The sequence below is a fragment of the Myripristis murdjan genome, chromosome 19, assembly GCF_902150065.1.
Source record: "Myripristis murdjan chromosome 19, fMyrMur1.1, whole genome shotgun sequence".
Classification (NCBI taxonomy): domain Eukaryota; kingdom Metazoa; phylum Chordata; class Actinopteri; order Holocentriformes; family Holocentridae; genus Myripristis; species Myripristis murdjan.
Genome location: NC_043998.1, coordinates 2048921 through 2069286, shown reverse-complemented (window position 1 = coordinate 2069286; position 20366 = coordinate 2048921). Strand labels below are relative to the sequence as shown.

The following is a 20366-nucleotide window of genomic DNA, read 5'->3' as shown; positions in this document are numbered from 1 at the left end:
GGAGTGAGTCTGTGGGAATTTTTGCCCGTTCATCGAGAAGAGCATTTGTGAGCTCAGACACTGATGTTGGACCAGAGGGCCTGGCTTACAGTCTCTGTTCTAGTTCATGCCAAAGGTGCTGGATGGGTTGAGGTCAGGGCTCTGTGAGGGACAGTCAAGTTCTTCCACACCAAACTCAGCCAGCCACGCCTTTATGGAGCTGCTTTGTGCACTGGGGCTCAGTCATGCTGGGACAGAAAAGGGCCTTCCCCAAACTGTTCTCACAAGGTTGGAAGCAGAGAATTGTCCTAAATGTCTCAGTGAGCTGAAGTGTTAAGATTTCCCTTCAGTGGAACTGAAGGGCTGAGGCCGAGCCCAGAAAAACAAGCCCATAGCGTTATCCCTCCTCCAGCAAACTTTACAGTTGGTACAATGCGCTCAGGCAGGGAACGTTCTCCTGGCATTGGCCAAACAGACTCGTCCATCAGACCGCCAGATAGAGAAGCATGATTTGTCACTCCACAGAACACGTTTCCACTGCTCCAGAGTCCAGTGACAGTGTGCTTTACTCTGCTCCATCCGACACTTGGTGTTGAGCTTGGTAATATAAAGCTTGCAAGCAGCTGCTCCGCCATGGAAACCCATGCCATGAAGCTCCCAGCGCTCAGTTTCTGTGCTGATGTTGATGCCAGAGGAGGTTTGGAGCTCTGCAGTTATTGAGTCAGCTGAGCATTGGTGACTTTTACGCACTATGAGCCTCAGCACTCGGCGACCCCGCTCTGTGACTTTACGTGGTGCTTTGCAATAATCACACTTCCAGCTGATGGTGGAATATCTAGGAGGGAAGAAATTTCACCAACTGCCTTGTTGCAGCGGTGGCATCCAATTACATTACTATTCCAGCAGCACGCTGGAACTCAGTGAGCTCTTTAGAATGAGCCATTCTGTCACAAATGTTTGTAAAGGCAGACTGAATGGCTAGTTGGTAGATTTTATACACCTGTGGCAAAGGGACTGAATGAAAGGACCTGAATTCAATGATGAAGAGGTCTGTCCCAATACTTTTGTCCATATAGTATATTGCGATAAATTCTGTTTACAAGATAGACCATTAACAAACAGTAAAATCAGGATATTGTCACTTTTAGTTATTTTATCTGGGAAAAAAAGATACAAAATCCACCTGGGTACTCATTTTATGTCATGTTTTCTGTCTGTGGGAGCCACTGCACCTTCACCACTGTCATCCACAAAGTAGGGAGGATCAGGGCTGGTTGGCTACTGAGGTCAGTGGTGACAGTGGTTATTACCCCCAGTCAAAGTAAACTCTAAACATTGGGCTCCAGACTGACTTTTCACTGGCAGCACTGGTGGCACCAATTTTCTCTGTTGGTCACACCAGCACATGATGTGGTTCCAAATTTTTTTTTTTTTTTTTTTTTTTTGGTACAGCTCAGACTGGAGCATGGAGCTCTGCTGACGGCTCGTGATCTGAAGTGCCAGTTTCAGCATCTGGTCTATTTTTACTGTGTGCTGCGAGCAAATTTCACAAGAAAAGACACGTGAATTCCTTGTACTTGCACAAATGTGACCATGAGAAATTTTAGCTCGCACATGCTCAAATGAGCAGTCGCAGACAGGAGCCTTGACTGTGAATATCAATAAAAAGTGAGAGAGGGGTAGCTTTAGGCTTAGTGCCCACATGTGCTGAGGAATGTGAGCCAGGTGAAGTTTGCCGTACTGTAAAAGAGTCACATTGAAAGACTTCAGTGTCCCTTACAAAGCATCGTTTCCATGCTACATGAGTGCAGAATCCAGCTATGGCCACAGTAACACACTTTACGATGTGGCCTCTGCCATCACTGCCTTAAAATATACAGTGACTCACAAGTGAAAATCTCCTAGTCAAGTGCAGCAAGGCAGGTCCTGATTGGTTTTCAGGTTTTCTTAAATGTCACACAATATCCAATGATTTAGTGTCTCAAACATAAAGTTATAACAAGTTATATAAAGATTTCTGTTTTTGCGCTCAATTCACTGAATAAATATCCGGGGATAACCAACTCAGAATCTTAAGCCAACCCACTCTGCTGTTAGAATTCGTTATCACATTGTGTCAAGAGTGTCTTTGATGGTTGACAAATATTTGTTGAGATAATTCAAAACCGTAAGAGATACCCAATTTTACCCATGACTTGTCTACTGATGTCGAAATGAATTTTGTGAGATACTCTGACTCATAGAGATCCACAAGAGAGCAAAAAAGTGTGCCAAGCAGCCCCAGTTTCCCCTACTGATTTCCACAGACATCTCTCCCTCTCTGTTTTTCATCCTCTCCCCTGCCCTTCAGCAGAATAAACATTGCATCATTAGGAAAAGAGTGGTTTACTCTTTATTCACTCCCATTAGACTCAGTCTGGTCAGAAATAACCTGCCTATTTCATCTAGTGCATCCTTCCTACTGATGTTCATGTGTGTGTAAGGGCAGTGCATTTCAGCATCATTCACTCAGCATGAAAACACTGGGGCTTTTTATCACTTTGAGTGTGAACAAAATGTTTACAAATGCTAAAATGTCTGACCAAAACGTAAATGAAATATGTGTTTTTTAAAAGACTTCAGACTGAAGTCTTTAAAGACTTTAAAAGACTGAAGTGTATTTCAGTGCATATTTTAGAAAGGTTTTCCTCACAAATTTGTAAGTATAATTCTTTATAAATGAGGCCATCCTATTTTGTTTTTCTGTGTTGTGTCCCTTTAGCATAAGAGATTAAAGACATTCAAATGGGACAGGAAATCAAGGGCATACCCATGAGGCATTTATTATAAATGCAATGTCCTTTCAGGTCTCAAAATCTGTTCTGGAACATTGTCCTCAAGACACATTACATTGAATTTCTGGTTGCAGGTTATGAAGGTCATTTGCATTGAATTCCAGAAAACACACTAAGAATATCTACACTGGGTTGTGTAGACAGTCCACCAAATGAACTCTTTACTTAAAAAAAAAAAACAACTGAAAAATACTTGGAATTCAAATAATGCATTCCAGCAATTGAGGATGCTGTTCTTTAGAATTAATTCATCATTAAGATGATGAGCATAAAGTAAGCGAAAGGAGATAACAATCGCACCAGTTGAGCATTAAGCTTTGCTATGGACACTCTGTGGAGCAGCCACAGCAGGTTTCCAAGGCAACCTCGGTATGTTTAACTAATGCCCATCACAGTATATCTGGTGAATGCTGAGTTGCTGAATGGAAAACAGCCCAAGGGTGGGAGCCGGGAGAATGAGTGGTGTTTCTGCCTCTCAGCAGCAGCACAATATCCCATCAGCTTGTTAGGCATATCTAAACATGAAATTTTAATTCACGCGGGTACCTCGAAAAACAAAAGCAAATAGGTTTTCTCTTTTTATTCCCCGTGGAAGGACATCTAAGTTTAATTTAACCATTTCCTATACAGTAGACTGGTTTTAAAGAGGTGTTATACCACTCGTTAGCAGCTCCTCCTCTATCTTGAGAGAAATTCCCTCAAATTCTGGAATTCTGCAGATACACCTTTTTCATCAAAGCTCAGAGAAACAAAGCAGAGAAACAGGTCTCTGACAGAGTTGTATAACCTGTCAGGAGGACAAGACTCTTACTACTGTATACTTTTCTCAAATTACAGTTTCCCACTGTGAGGTCAATGTAACAAGACTAAAGCATGGGAATATGCAGCAAATCATCAGAAATTACCTAAGTTCCTTGGGATCAAAGACCAGCTTCACATCGTTGACGATGGTGGGAATGTACTTCAGTGCTGCACCCTTAACCAGAGAAACACAGAAGAAAAATGATCAGAACAGCATTTGCAGCATGAAGTTTAGTGGTTTAATTAGATTGTTCATTATTTAGTACTTAGTGAGCGACGCCACTGCAAATAATGTTGTGTCACAGTGACTTTCCTGAGCAAGTAGCACGGGGAAAATTATTTGGCCTGTTGGCGCCATGCATCTTACAGAAAGTTAAAAAAGGGGTTAACTTCTTGCACAATTGGGTTAGGAATAAAAATATGTATTCAAAAAGCAACACGCTTCAACTTATGCCTTTGTCAGGGTTATAGGTTTACAAGGCAAACAGCTACTTTTAAACAAAACACTAAACTCAAAATAACAAACCTATTTTGTATTTTCACATTCTTGGGGTTTATAGGAAAGTAGTGTTGGCACTGCCTCGCTGCTAGAGTAATTAAACCAAATTCCGACTTCTGCGGACTGCAGACTCGAAAAATAAAGACTCTGAATCAAGTAGAATGAATTCATTTGATGAGCAACATGTTCTAACATTTATGTGTGGTTCGGTGCTGCGGCTGCATTTCTCACAGCCTATCAATAGCAGATGAGGTCACACAAATCCAGACATAGGACATCTATACCGGCCGTGCATACTCACAATCAGTAGCGTGGGCGCGTCTGATCAGCATGAATAAGTAAAAAGAACTCAGAAACAGAGCGATTTCTCTTGAACTCAACACCTTTGAAGTCTCTCTGTCTATCTCTGTGTTGTTATGACTATCTTTCAATCTATCTATTGGAGAAAGGCTGGTTTTAAATGTGTGACAAATGAGCTGGAACCAACTATAAATGAAGTTGAGGGAGCACCAAGGCATTTCTCCAACACGGTGCCAAGCTCTTGACACGGCCAGAATCTATAGAAGCCCTTCCATACAATGATGAAGTCATCACCTGCCTGCACCAAGGGGCTGATTACAGAGCCGTTCATTAATAATGGGGAGGGGTTACCCGAGCCGACACATCCCTCTCTAACCGACTGATCTAAATGCCAGCCAAGATGGGTTGGGGTGTTTATACAGCATCTGTGCAAATTAGCAGCAGTGCCAGTCTGTTTCACACAGGTTGATTACCTAGACAGATGTAGCATGCTGGACGTCACCTGCTACAGTCCACTGTTTGTCAATGGGCACAGTTTAGCTGGGAGAGCATCAGACGTGGGCGACAGCCAATTAGCAGTGTTTAAATTAAGTTAGTAACGGAGAAAACAAAACAACTTTGTTACTGACTTCAGTCAATACAATAGCTTCACGGTGAATCCAGCCACAACTGAAGTCTGATTTATTTTTCATGTGCAAAGTGCAGAACACATTTATGGATATTCTGGTATCCACTGGCAAAGATTTAAATCAGAGCTACACTGTCTGCATCTTTGCCTTGATTTTTCAAACAAGGCTACAGTCATGAATTCCAAATAAAATCCTGCTTTAGTCTACTCCCGTCTTATTAGTTGTGGTTAGTGTTTTAGCACTTTGTTATGCATTACTGAACTTCCTAACCTCCATCCATAGACACACTCACACACACAGAGACAGACTTGGCAGGCCTGAAAGTTGAATTTCAAAGGCGCTGTTTGACTCTCTCAAGTCTCAAACATTTTCTTTTATGAATCCTTCCTCTTCCTGATAAAAAGCCAACTGCTTCTGTTGGCCCCGTGGAAAAACGACATTCTAAAAAACTTTTTTTTTTTCTCCACTGTTCTCAACAACAACTAAACTCCCACCTGTTGTGCAGGGACGTGCCGTGTGAAGTGTCATTGCCAGTCTCAAAGGAGCTGTTTTCTGCTCCTGCTATTCCTGCTATTTGTGTCTCACAGACACCACAGGCATACATTTGTATAACTGTAATAATACATGTCTGTTTATGCATATCTATTAATATGTGTGTGCACACATATGTGAATGTGTGTGTATCCAGATGCTCATCAGGATGCCATTTCGAGGTGTGACAGGGACTGTTTATTAGCTTCCACCTGTCACAGTGCTTTCACAAGGGCTGACTTAGGAAGAGACCAGGATTCCTTGCTTTCAAGCCCGTTCCTCAAGATCAATTTTTAATTTACTGACAGTAAAGCTAATATCTCAGCCAATTACACAGCAACTGACTCCTAATTGACTCTAGGGCATCTCCTGTGGCAGAGTGTGCACACGCATCTGTTATAGGTGTGCCCAGGTGCATCTGCATTGTGATTCTGTTATCTCAAAATGCACAAGCATGTGTGTATGTGTGCATGTATGTGCACATTATTTGTCTTCAAGACTTCCCATGCAAAACAAGAGCAAATTGAGTGCGTGCTCGGTTCAAATCGGCAGACACAGAGTTTGGGGTCAAGGACAATGAAATGCAAACACACTGGAGGGAGCTTGAAGCAGCACAAGGCAGTGAAAAAAATACCTTGAGGAGCAGCTAAAGAGCAGAAGGCCAGAGGAGCCCAAGATCACAGGACAGTCAAGGTCAGAGTGAGATGCAGAGAGAAAAACACACAAACAAACATACATGGAGAGACAGGCAAGGCAAAACAACACAGACTCAACATGCAGAATGTATGGATGAGACAAAAAATGAAAAGGCTAGAGCTGCACAATATACATACAAATATATTCATAGATAAAAATATATCTATGTGTAAAATGTGTCAATTTGACCTGTAATTGTAGCACCCCCTGTTGGGCTGATCAGCATAATTATGAATCAAAATGTAGTGTTGAGACGTATCATTCTTCCAAGCTCCAGCACTGCCAGAGATTGAGAATGCAGATGAATGCTCTGCTATTTTTACGTTCACAGCTTTTTCTATATGGTTTCTCAGGTTGCTGTTTCTGAACATCACACACAAGTACCTGAAACATCTCTCCCTAAAAAAAAAAAAAAAAAAAAAACACCATTCTAAGGTGTATAAATTGCAGCATTGCAGCAGCACTGCAGCATTATGATTTTGTTTTGGTTTGGTTTTGTTTGATTTAATGTGCAGCCCTACAGAGGACATAAGCAAAGAGTCAGAGTAAGGATAAAACAGCATATTGTATAGAGAGACAAATATTGCAACACACTCAACTCAGAGACCATCAGTAAGCACAAAAAACCCTGGAAACTATTAACAAGGTAAAGCCATTTGCTTAAATTGCATAAGATGCATACAGTACATTATAATTTTCAACTAGAGAGCATCAAAATTCAAGGCTTACATAAATGCAGCTACAGTACCTGCGTGTATTTATTCTGTCATCTTTTGCTTTCATTTGGGCACTTTAAGCAGCATTAATACACTTTCAGTTTTTGCATTCAAGGTGTTTCTAATCTGTTCATCATTATTATTTTTATTTATCTTTGCAGTACCTTGAAAGACCTGTTCCCACTGGTTTTTTTGTTGTTGTTGTTTTGTTGTTGTTTTTTGTTTTGTTTTGTTTTTTGGACAATTACAGAGCATGCCAACCACAGTAAGCCGTCAAAAGATTGATTTACCATTCAAACATGCAGATTTTTCAGCACAGAGTTCCAGCAGTAGCACGGATGTGAACATGTGCAGTATGGCAGCCTACCTTCACCATGCCAGTGTTCTCTGAATTGCTGTTCATCATGTCATTAAAGGAAGTGAAGAGGTTCCTCAAGGACTCCATGAAGTCGGCCTCCCCTTTGTTCTCATAGAGTCTGGGAGCAGAGGAAGCACAGAATTACACTGGCAGATTATCACAAGGCTGTTGCTTGTTTTATCCCTATGTAAACACACCACCACCACCACCACCACCCCCTTCTCTCAAGTGGAAATGATAAGAGTTTGATGCTTCTCTGTTAAATCATTACAAGCGGGCAGCAGAAAGGCCTGTGTGTGTTATCAATGCAAATATTCCTGGATCAAAACCATGATCATCATTCTTGCTGCCAGCCAGATTAGCATTTAAAACAACATGACAAGACCCTGGAGCACCTGCCTGTTTGTCAAAGGGGAAACAAAAACTGGAAAATGAATGATGTACACTAATGACTTTCCTGGAATACCAACCAAGGAACAGAAAGGAAATGTTGCCTCATGCCTTGTGTAGCCTTGTGACTCTGCTTTCCCATCTGCCGGGGCCTCAGAAACATTACTGTCCCGTCCACTAGATTGGTTACATTGAGCAAAAGCTGCCTAGCTAGCAGCCGAAGGCCAATAATCAGAGAACAATTGTCGAAAATGCTTCCCCACATTTCAAAGTGCAAGGGAACACAAAGCATGGCTGCCTCCCTAATCCCCAAAAAATGCAAATGCATTTCATCCCACTTGCAGAACTATAAATCTCCACAAACTGGGTATTAACCGTAAATGAGCCGCTTTGTGCCAGCTGCAAAGTAATGAAGTGTGTCAACCACTCAAAAAACAACAAGAAAAAAAACTACAGAATCTGTGGGAGAAATGGCTATTGATTGAAGACACACATCCCTGCTTAGGGGGGAAGCAGGGATGAGGTGGGATGAGCTGAGGTGTTAAGATTGCTCCTATCGTATCAGATTTCACCAGTTTTATTCCCAAGAGGCAGGTATTGTGGTATCACTATCTCTCATAGGGCTGCAGGTATTACATGGTCCAGTATAGTCACTGTTAAGGGCTTACAGAAATCATGGGATTTGAGGCTTCCCTCTCAGGGCTTCCATAACAACAATTACTTAAAGCTGCTTCTACCCTGGAGCACCGAGGAGCAGAGTAAACTCAGGACAGATGCACCAGTCGTGGGGAGCTTTCCTCTTGGGGGGAAAATTGTGTGATTAGAGTGCCTCCTCTACCATGTCATAGGAATGTTCCACTGGCCAGCAGTAAGAAGCCTATCACCTGCTGATGCAGCCACGCTCCCTCTAGTCACAACCCCGTGAAAGCCTACAATGCCGGTCACAGCCAGCCATCGCACAAAGGGAACTTTTCAATTTAAGAGACTTTCAAACCCTGGGCCTGACACAGCAACAATGGCCTAATGGGGTTGACACTGGCAATATTGATCATGAATGAAGACGCTTTTCACCAACAAAACAATGAAAGTGCAATCAGAACAGAAAGATGAAAAAGGCAGAAAGTCGACGAAGGCGTCAGTAATCTTGCAAGTGGAGCCACTCGACATACACAGTGAGTGCGCGGCCCGCTCAGGGAGAGTGACGTCACTGTGGTCTGGTACGTGTGGCAAAGGACAGAGCGTCCTCCAGACATTGGACAGAAAACCAATCAAACTCTGCTCACTCAATTAGACCAGGGTCATACATCAGCACCTCCAACTTCAGTCCATGGCTCTACAACATTATCATCCATTTAACATTCCCATAGCCAATTATACATGTATCCATAGGAATCGCCTAACCCCAGGACTCCTCAGTACCACCTATTCCAGCTTTAGCAGGCAAATGCTGCTGCAGCTAATACAGATTTGTCTAATGAAAGAGTTTAGAAAACATTAGTTTATTGACAACTGGTGGGGATATTGGGAATAACTGCAGCCAATAAATAAGAACAGATACCATATATCGGTTATAAGCCATCTAAGAATATTTATAACAGTACATTTACATGTCTCCACAGCACAGCCATTTTATATGGCAATGAGCAGGTGACAATGTTTGTTATGAGCTCTAGTGAAGAGGTGCACTTGATCAGTTTATCAAAAAATAGGCAGTGCTCATTTTCAGGTTGTGGTGATGATCGCTATGCATGTAGAGCCTTAATTTCACGAGCAATAAACTCTACATATCCCAGAACCCTTAAATCAGATATAATTATGTTATATAGAAGGACTTTTATGGCAGATTAGTGATGGAAAATGAGAACCTTGAGAGTTTTCCTTTTCACATTGCATCCTGCGGTGTGATTACTGCACATATATCATGTCTGTGTGTGTGTGTGTGTGTGTGTGTGTGTGTGTGTGTGTGTGTGTATATCAGGACATACTGGTTGAAGAGGACCCTGGAGCGGACAATGAACTTGAAGATGTACTCCAGAGCCTTCATGGCCTTCAGCAGCTGCTCTGTCAGCCTCTCAGCATTCTCAACGTAGTTCTTCAAAACCTTGGTCAGCTTCCTGTAGAAAAAGCCAGATCACATGCTGAGCTTGACAAATTTGGACTATCAAATTCCCTGGTAGACTTCTTTTTTTTTTTTTTTTTTTTTTTTTTTTGTTAAGGCTCAGACACACCGAACCGACTTCAAAGAACTAGCAGTAGCAAAGGTCCATTGTTGTGTCGCATCACATTGCCTGACCAATTTAACATGCTCAACCGTCCAATAATACACCAACAGGGATCAGACTAGCGCCAATGGTGCAGGACACACCACAAAAACTAGGGCCACAGACACTCAACACTGACCAAATGTTGGCCGATGACTGACCATCAGCTTGGTGTGCCACGCCCTTTAGACATTCTTCTAATCTGCTTGCTGTTTGGAAAGATGTTCATTCACTCACGTGTATGCCAGTGTGGCACTGAAATGCTTCCGTATATAGGTTTCCAGAACAGGGTTAAAGTGCTGGAACTTCCTGTCAGCAATAAGCCCAATTATGAACACCTGTCGAGGAAGAAAGACATATTCATTAAAATGTAAACCACCTCCTCATAAAACAGACCAGGAAAAACACCTGTCTCATTCAATATGTTGAAAGGGATTGGGAAATTAAACAAGCCTGCATTTGAGCAGAAAGCCATTTTCTCCCAATTCCCTAGCTTGCAGATAATCTAGGACACCAGACAACACAATCGCTGGGCCCATTCTCTGAAAGAGAAAACTGCTCTTTGGAGATCTGCTTTATGATGTTAGGTGATGGCATCCGAGATAGAAGGATTCTAAGAGATACTTTCAGATGACTCAGTGGCTCCAGCGACTTGATTTAATACATGAAAAAGTTATGAAATTAAAATTCAAGCAAGCTAATTTATTTTTGCTTTATGCGAGATCTTAATCATCATCTATCTTGCAGGAAAATGGGATGTTAAATCCTAGACTGACACAATTATTGAAAGTGTTACCCTGGTGCCACAAATTCATGCATATCAATGCAGCACTGATTCCACATGAGATGTCGCTTATCTCTGGTGCCTTCTCAGACTGATAGGCCCCCGCTCTTATTAATGACCAATAGAGAATATGCATACAGGTTGTGAGCTGCATCACAGCTGCATCACTGCAGTGTTAATGCAAATGCACTGTAAGCAGCTGCAGCTATGTGTGCCAGCCGAGGCGTTTTCATCTTGCAGATCCTAGGTCGAGGGCACATGCTCAACATTCCTGTGAGGAGTTAAGGTGTGCACTTTGCATACTTTCAAACAACACACACCCGGAGGCAAAACACATCGGCCCTGGGAGAAGTAAAAGTGTTTTTGCTTCACTTTCAGCCTAAAATGGATGTTGACTGTTTAAAACTTGTCTTTGACACAGCCCTGTTTAAAACCTATACATGACAACATATAAACATGTGGTTAAACATACATAAGATAATGCTATTAAATGGTCATGTGATTCTCTGATGCTATGTAATATTCTCCAACAAAACCAAATGGATTATTTTAGGTGCCCACATCTTCCTGACAAAAACTAGGTGGCTGCACACTTGTGGTGCAAAAGAAAGAAACAAAAACATTAAAACAGCTAACACCAAGTGGAGACCGAGAAAATCTAGGCTGCCAAAAAAGGCTTTTAGCATATTAAAGATGTGACAACATATTATTTTTGCAAGCTATGAATGTGTCTAAGTGTTTATTTCCACCAGCATGAAACCCAACAGTTTCAGCTGCTCGTCAACAGCAATGCTTACCAAGGCATCGAAGACCAAGGTATCAAAAGTGTCACTGTCTGAGTTCTCCATCATGATGTTGAAGAGAGCATCCAGAGTGTCTTGCAGAAACTGGAATGACAGATGCACAGCGTGTCATGGCAGACCAACAATAACTCTGGCAGCCGTCACAAAAAATAAACATATATTTAAAAAAAAAAAAAAAAAAAATCCCCAAAAACTTTTGGAAGGCAATGATTTAGTCTGGAAAACACTGTTTTATTCACTGCCATTTCAGATCAAATTGAGCCTGTCGGTGTCAAGTGCTGTCAGCTGAACACATTTCCTGAGATGTTTAGCAAGGACATGCTGCATACAGGTGGTGACAACGCAGACGCAGACTAACAAATGACCTCAGGGCCCTCTGCCAAGCAGTTCAATTTCAATCACATCAAGGGGAACAAGATGGTGCGAGCTGAACCGCCGAAGAAGGCCCAGCACGTGAGAACATGATAACACTCAGAAAACATGAATAATAATGTATTACAACTCTCTTGGCTGCACAGGTCAAGACTTTTAATCTGTGGCATGACGGCTACATTGTTTTAGCCAAGTAGGAGGTAGAAACTGGCACCAGTAACAGAGAATACTGGAGAAATACAGTCACTGTAAGGGGAAAACGTACCGCCAAAATGCCAAGTTTTCAGGGACTTCAAAAAAAACAAACAAGATTTGGCTTTAGTTTCACAAGAATATATTTAATTTTATCCAATAAGGTATGAAAGGCTTCCCATAAGCCCAAGAGATGTAGAATTTTTTCAACCCATAGAGAGCCAACATGTTCATCCCAAACAACTTTTTTCAATGCAAACATTTGGCACATGCACAAATGGTACTTTTACGATGTAAGCCAGTGGGAATTGAACCCCACAGCTATGGCAGCTATTTGGCAAGGCAGCGAGGGACCATGACATAGCTGTAAACTTCAATAGCTAACTATCCCCATACAGCTGTGAACATTAGCCAGTGAAGTACTATGAGCTCTTTAATAATTTCCCTGTCAGCATCACCTCCAGCAACACTAACTGTATACAGCTCCCCTCTCTTGGGAAACATGCTGCATTTATTCCGCCAATTCTCAGGCGATGTGAAAACAGATGTAAAGACGCTGGAAACAAAGCTATCACGCTGTACAAGGGTCTGTCATCAAGAGGATAAGAAGCATCATGTTCACTAAAAGAGACAAACAACGTGGACGTGTGGAGTTTAAAGCCCACTTCAATCACACTAGAGCTGTGATAGCAGTAGGCGGCATTATGCTGATGACGGAGGAGTGTAATGCTTAAATACTGATCGACAACAACGCATTGGAGGGATGCAGAAATTCTCCCAGGCTTTATCTATAATATGCCCTCTGTAAACAATCCTGTATAAATCCACAAAATGATTGATGCATATTGATGAATTGGCTTTGAAATGCCAAGCTGAAACATTGGTTGATTGTACAGCAGCAGTTGCTGAGCGCTTTGAAGAGATCGAGCGCTGCTGTGCTGGTAATGATAATCACACCCCTATGGTTTAATGAACAAGTCCAGCTGCGGTTGACACATCTATCCGGCCTGATCAAATTTGTCTTCGTGAGGGACTTCCTTGGGTGTGCTGGAATCTGTCAGGCCCCCAACCAGTCCACGCAAAACTTTCTCCAGATACTGATTTATTCATCTGCCCCAAGCTGGGAACTTTAAAGGCCTGCCTATAATTTTGACAGCAGGACAACTTCTCTGTACATTGTAGGTGGCGTTACCTTCTCCCTCCTGACTGCAGACACTGTTAACAAAAAAAAAAAAATACAACCTGTTCCCACCGACAGGCAGTGAAATCATTTGTGGAATCGCTGCCAAGAAGCTGTGGCTTTCAGGAACACCAAGGAGTGTCTTTGATTGCGCTGTTCATATCACCAGCTGTTGAAATGATGTTTTTGTTTTGTTTTGTTTTGTTGCTCATATGTATGTAGGCAGAAGAATGTGAAATATTTTCAAGGCTCAACAGAAGGAATTGCCAGTGCCAACCCAGTACCTTTTTGCTTACTTGTGTATTCTCCTCAAAAGTATTTTCTAGACTTGAACGGTGTGGCACTGCCAAGATGGACTTTCTTTCATTGGTCAAACAAAGTGGTCAACCGTAGGGCCCAAAGCAGCGTCTCTATTGGTCAGCCATGCAAATTTGTCATTTCACCACACACAAACTGTGTGGGCAAGAAGGGGTAAAACATAATAACACATTTCTTATAAATATAATAAAATCTAGCAATATAATACTGCCATGAGCACAGGTTAATGATTTAACCTTTTATTTAACCTTTTTTTTTTTATTTATTTATTTAATCTTATAAATGAGATCAGGGAATCTGATTTTCAAGGGAAACCTGGCCAGGGCCATACAAAGGCCAGTTAAAAAGATCAACTACTAAAAACAGAGGCTGAACAAAAGTCAGAAACAATTTGTGTTGTTTATGTAAAAAATATGTTTATCGCTATATCACCACCTCACTAAAATATATGTGGTTACACAGGATCTTATCTTATCATTAGAATACAGCAGCCACTTTGTCAATTTCAGAATCCAAAATATGATGCCTGGTTGTCGTCTGGCAACTTCTTCTAAAAGTCAGCATCAGGTGCTATAAAGATGATAAAACAACGCTGTTCATTCAAGATTTAAACAAAAAGGCTTTTCTATCCTTGACACACAGAGGTGAGATGGGTTTTTGTGATTGTGTGGATGAACTTTGACCCTCTGACCTTGACAACTTCTCCACCTTCCACCTTCATGAGTTGCCGCAGGTTCTGCTGCAGCAGGCTGGTATTGGAGCGCCACTTCAGCAGGCCAAGCAGGTCCACTAGAAAGAAGACACAGAGCAGTCTTTACCACAGAGCACAAACAAGTTAGTTCATCCTATTAACTACTGATTTACCAAAAACAGAGGCTGAGATTGAGATTGAGGCAGTCAGTGGCTGCAAAGACAACAGTGAAGGTCTGTCATCTGCGTTTTATGAGTGCTGGTGTCAAGTTGTTAAATGTTTTCCCCCCATAATAATCAGTTTTTAATGTCCCAAATAGAGTCGTAATAATCCATGCCACCCTAATGTGTAAAAAATCATTCTATTAGATCATTTAATTTAATCATGGAAAATAAATTTATGCATAAGAGGATGAGTCACAATGTGATTAATCACGCTCAAGGGAGCACTCTTCCAGACCACCTTTGGCAGATTATCAAATCGGGGGCTTAAAAAACTCACTTATCTCAATTTGTTAAGGCACTGTACCTCCCAGACCTGCGGACATCAATCAGATCAATTCTGAGGACAAAAGCCATCGCACTCTCAAAATGATATGAACCAGGAGGAAGACGGAGGTATGGCAGAGCGGAGAGCGCCACTAATGATTTTGACTCCAAGGTCGGCACATTTGGACTGTAATGACTGTAGGGCAGAAAGAATGTCACTTCTATCTATACCACATTTTAGATCTGCAGAGAAAGAAAAGCTAGGCTTGGTGTCCAGTGCAGCCACGGGTGGCTCACTTGTCTCCCAGCAGTCCCTTGGGATCATGAGCTTGCCCGGGACCCTCGCTACTACTGCCTCCCCCTCCCGTCATGCTATGGCAGAGCCAATCAAGTGTGACGACACGGTGATGGATGCCTATCATCTGCAGTCCTGACACCCTATCACGGTTCAGTCGCGGAGCCTTGTCTAAACGACCAGGAGTTCTCCCCCCAAGGAGATATAGATTTTGGAATTGACGGCTTAGCACCTCGGAGAGACAAATTAAATGAAATGAGGATAAATCATCAGGCAGCTTGGCCCCGGCGGGGTGTCGCTGTCACAGGCCATGCTGAGAGAGGCTGAGAGGAGGTCACTCTGTCGGCAGCGTATGGGACAGTGATGCAGGGGGCATGGACAATCCACACCAGTTTGGAAGGCTTGCCTGGGACTTACGGGGAAATCACACAGCGACTTAGACAAACAGCATGTGCCCTGGAACTGAAGTGTTGCTGACAACAAGGCTGGGAGAAGACACTAAATCAGCAGATGCAAAGAAGACGCAGAAGAATTATTCATTCTGAGAAAATACATTGTAACCAACACATAACTGAAATGTAAAAGAGACTTCACATTACCATTTGAATGCTTGTGTGTATCTTCTCTTGACACAAGCATTTTTTGATCATTCTCATCTTCATTTCCACAAAGCAAACAAAGTTGTCAAGTAGCTTTAAGTAGCTTGTACCTTTTTCTTTATACTGACAACCTTGTATTCAGATGTCCTGACAATATTAGATTTGTGTCAGTCATGTTACCCGAGCGCAGGTTTTATCCCACAATGCAGTAAAAGCAGCTGCACAGAAAAGACGAAACCTCTGTGTAATTCCCTACTCTCTTCTCAAGTGATCATTTCTATGTAAAATGAATTATTTCCCTTTCTTCCAGCCAAAGACAAGAACAGCATGCTAAAACATCTTTCAGCAGGCTAGGGCCTCTCTCAGCTCTGCTGTCATTAGATCCCTGCCACTTCTCCAGCCTCCCGCCAGCCTCCGTTTAGAGCCACACACTGCAAATACCCTGGGAAGAGCCGGCAGCCACTTCACATGAGCTCCCAGCACTGGGAAACCGCCTGCATAAATCTAACTTAATTAAAAGTAGTGTTTCATCTCAGATGTGGGGATCGTGAACATGGAGTGTTGTGTGTGCATATGTGTGTGTGTGTGTGTGTGTGTGTGTGTGCGTGTCGCAGGTGGTCTTTTGGGAAGGGCTTTAAAGTGGCATTTTTTTCCTTGCTTGACAAAGTCTTCAGGTGAGACCACTTGTCAGCAGCTCATTACAATGAAGTGAATATGAATTGCACAGACGATTCATAAGGATACAATGAAGCAGGAAGGGTTGCAAAATTCTGGGAAGCTTAAAAGTTTGAAACTTTCCATGGGAATCAAAGGGAATATATCGAAATTAACAGGAATATATGAGAATTAAGGGGAATGAACATGAATTAACTGAAAAAGCGCAAAATTGCAGGTTAGCCTGTAACAGGGAATTTAAATATTGTTGAAAAAAACATCTTGGTTGAAAGAAGCAGATTTAATGCAGCTGAATTTCTACCCTGCACAGTGCATTCCTCCATCGCATGCACACAGCAACCTACTTACTGCAGGGCTGTTGAGGTCACGCCCCCTGCATGTGGTCACGCCCCCTGCATGCACTGTGCATTCCTCCTTCACATGCACAGATAATTTCTAGAATCCTGCACACTACTGCATTTGAGCCCACAGACTACATCCAGTCAAGCAAGTTTTGATTATATTACTGGGCTAAATATATTTGATCTAGTCTGATATATTTGACCTAGTAGCAAGTGAATACACAAACATGAAACCGTCAAGACCCACAGCGAATCTGCACGCATCTGTTATTTTCCAAAAATCAACAATACCAAGATGGCTTCACATAAACAGTGTTAGTGTAACTAAGATATTCTCTGAAAAAAAAAAATTACATGGCTAGATTATCAACTACAATACAGCTTTGTTCAGTGTCGCTTTTGCTTTTCCTGGTTGTACACAGACAGAATCAACTTTGACAGCTTGCAGCCTGGACACATACTATGCATGCGTCCCACTAAACGTCCCTCGCAGGTCCCACATGAGTGACTGACCACAATTTGACATGTATAGCCCACGGCAGCAGTACTGCACGCCGTGGGATATAGCAGAGAAAAAGGAGATGAAAAATTGAGAGACAGCTAGACAGGAAGATGGAAGGACAGGTGGATGTTAACAGAAAGAGGGAGGTGGAGCAACTGAGTGAGTGTGTGTGGGTGAGTGAGCGAGCTGTTTGGGTGCGAGTTTTAAAGAGCTTCTAGGTTTTAATAAAGCAGGCCGACTCCAACACTGTGGGAGACGAATTGGCCTGCCTCTCTTTATTAAAAGAACTCAAACCTTTTCCCAGAGCTTTGGCGTGGGATGGCATATCCTCAGGGACACACACACACACACACACGGGTGCACGCGCACACACACGTATGCATGCACACACACACACATGCAACCACGCGCACACACAAACCTCTGTATTTAATCAAAGTCGGTGTGTGGTGACGAGGCAGTCTGATCCCCAAGCACCCATTGGTGCCTTTCAAATTACCATCACAAAGTGCCAGGTAAATATCAGCAGTGGAGCCGCTCTATGGGGCTGGATTTCCCCAGCAGGACACACACTGCAGCCCATCTCTCACACACACTGAAAAGAGAGAAAGCACAAGTCCGAGAGGTGGGAGATAAGGAGAGAGGATGGTGCCTATTGATTTCTACCTGCAGTGTGTTGTATGGATCTACATGGCACTTCAGAGAATGGTTTGGGCTATTTCTTGGTTGTCTAATCTAATCAGTAAAGGAAGGCCAGGGGATTCGGCTCTGCCACCACACTTGAGATCTGCTCTCCCACTGACATCACCGCCCACTGAGTACACCAGGAGGGCACGAAAGACTGAGGGTAAATGACAGAGTATACTAGTGACTAAACTTAATAAGCCTCTAAGGGAACATTACTATATCACTGTCTCTCCATAGTAGACAATACACAGAGCAGGAGGTTTGACAACAAAATTCTCCCTGTCCCCAAGATCTAGCCCAGGCCTTTTCTGTGGTCCGCTGTGACCTCATTACGGAGGCTTTATGAACGTTTGTTGTGCATATTATTGAGACCAGAGGCAGGAAAACAACAGCAAAAATCCACTTCTTCTCCCACACACATACACAGGTCCTCATTACACCGCAGAGATTAAATTGCCTGTTTACCACAGGGTCACATTAAGCCTCCATGTTAATATGATGGCTGCTAAAAGAAAAAAGGCCCAGTAGCGATCAATAGGCATGCAGACAAAAAGTTGTCATTCTCCATGCAATGCCGCTGTAGGGGGGAATAGTTGCGCCTCAAATATGTGAAGATATCCGGATTGACAAAAAGACCTATTTTTAGACCGACATCCATGTATTTTTGAAATTGCACAATGAGAGTTCAAAGGTTTTATAAGCACAAAGAGCATAAAAACTCTCACAACTCCTGTAATCCCTCAAATAAAATACAAAACTCAAAAACAGAGTTAGGATTTTTTCGTCTAATCACACTCATATTAGTCAAACAAAAGCACATTTATAAGAAACCCTCTTTCTCTGTCTACAGATGGGAAGAATCAATGTTGTGTAGTGAGAGTCTTGATGTTGTGGGTGAAATGCAGAGCCTTCGTCTCCTTCAATAAAGGGATGCTGTGTTGGAGAGCACCTCTGTCGATTTAGTAGACTCCAAGCAGTCAATCTTCTCTGGCCTTACCTTAATTTGAAATTTAAGGCTGCACACTGATGAAAACAAGGACTTAAGCTTTCAAGGGGATTACATTGTACTGGGCACTCGGAGGAGGGGGGAAAAAAACAAGTTCAGTCTTTCATTTTGGGGGGATCACAAGAGGAGGGGTAACAAGGTAGCAGAAAGTTTAATGGTTATGAGTCTTGCAGCAGAAGTGGCACTTTCGCCTTTGCGGTGGTGTACCCAGAGAGGGGTGTTCAGCGACCGCTCTGCTGCTGCATACGCTGTGTGACCGGACTGCAATGTGCTGGAACTCGCGCCACATCGATTCGCTTCAATGGCTCACTCCAAGCATTTCCTTCCACTCTGTCCTTCCTCGCCTGTTTCAAATTATCTTTGTGTCACCATGAATAAAAAACAATAAGAAACGTCGTGATCATTATTCAAATGGGGCATTGCTTTGGGCAAGTAAAACAATTAATTTCATTTCCAGTCAATGTTAGGCTGCAGTGAATCTGTCCCCTGTTCATTCTCACTCTCTTTCCATCTGTAGCAAAGCAGTCACGGCAAGAATGAGGAAGTCATTTCAGTTCATTTTTGGTTTGCTTAAAAGTCGTGGCTGAGCCCTGCATACCCAAACGCAAGGAAGCAATGCATCACGCACAGAACAATGTTCAGAGTACACTCAGAAAGGCTCGGCTTTATGTCACTGTGAAATGAGAGCACTGAGCATCTGTCCAGTAAGTTTTCAATCAGACTGGGGAGCTCCGACCCTCTCAGACCAGCTTCCAGCAGCACTCACATGACACAAGACGGCCACAAGGTTGTGAAAAATGGCTTGGACAGACCAGTAAGCCCGATGGGGTTTACAGTGATCGTCTTAAAAACTGGAGATACTGTTCCATGGTTTATGAATGTGTATAAATACTTGGGGAACACAGGGGTCATAGTCCTTAATCAGTGAGCCATGGGCCTTAGTGGGGGATTTCCTTAGCTTAATAAGCATGGCTCTTGTCAGCACCCTGGGAAATAAAATGCTCCATGCCAGATTGACAGCAGTAAACAGAGCAGAGCTGTCCTCCCCTCCGCAGAGATGGCCTGGAATCTACTGATTGAGACTGAGTGCAGAGGGGAGTTGAGGAAGGGAAAGTAGGTTAGAGGGAGAAGGGATGAAAGAGAAGTCTTGAGAGAGGGTTAGTGTCAGACATGTGGCCAGGGATAGAGAACAGGTGAAACGAGTAAAGGACAGAGGAGTTAAGGGTTATAAGAAATGTTGCTAGAGTCCTTCAATTGTGAAAAATGGATTTTAATAAGACCTCTTAGCCAAAGAGGGATATGTTTTCTGTCCAGGGGTAATCTGTCTTTGAGTCTGCCACCTTCAGAGGTTGTGAGCCAAAATATGTTTCAGAAGCCCCAGTCTACCTAATGAAAAGTCTCTTTCTTCAGCAAGAGCTCTTTTTCCCCGGCATATCTGA

General features: G+C 42.7%; 1 protein-coding gene across 2 annotated transcripts in view; it reads right to left on the bottom strand.

Annotated features, from left to right (window-relative positions):
• dock1 (dedicator of cytokinesis 1) overlaps positions 1 to 20366 on the bottom strand; it is a 193787-nt gene that overhangs the window by 125262 nt on the left and 48159 nt on the right. The window contains exons 19-25 of one of the 2 annotated variants that reach the window (XM_030077881.1): positions 14335 to 14432; positions 11576 to 11665; positions 10232 to 10332; positions 9719 to 9847; positions 7353 to 7461; positions 6208 to 6219; positions 3719 to 3789 (exon numbers count right to left, since the gene is read on the bottom strand). In XM_030077881.1, coding sequence (XP_029933741.1) covers positions 3719 to 3789; positions 6208 to 6219; positions 7353 to 7461; positions 9719 to 9847; positions 10232 to 10332; positions 11576 to 11665; positions 14335 to 14432 — 610 coding nt within the window. The remainder of the gene's footprint in view (positions 1 to 3718; positions 3790 to 6207; positions 6220 to 7352; positions 7462 to 9718; positions 9848 to 10231; positions 10333 to 11575; positions 11666 to 14334; positions 14433 to 20366) is intronic. The other variant, XM_030077882.1, reaches the window with a different exon arrangement.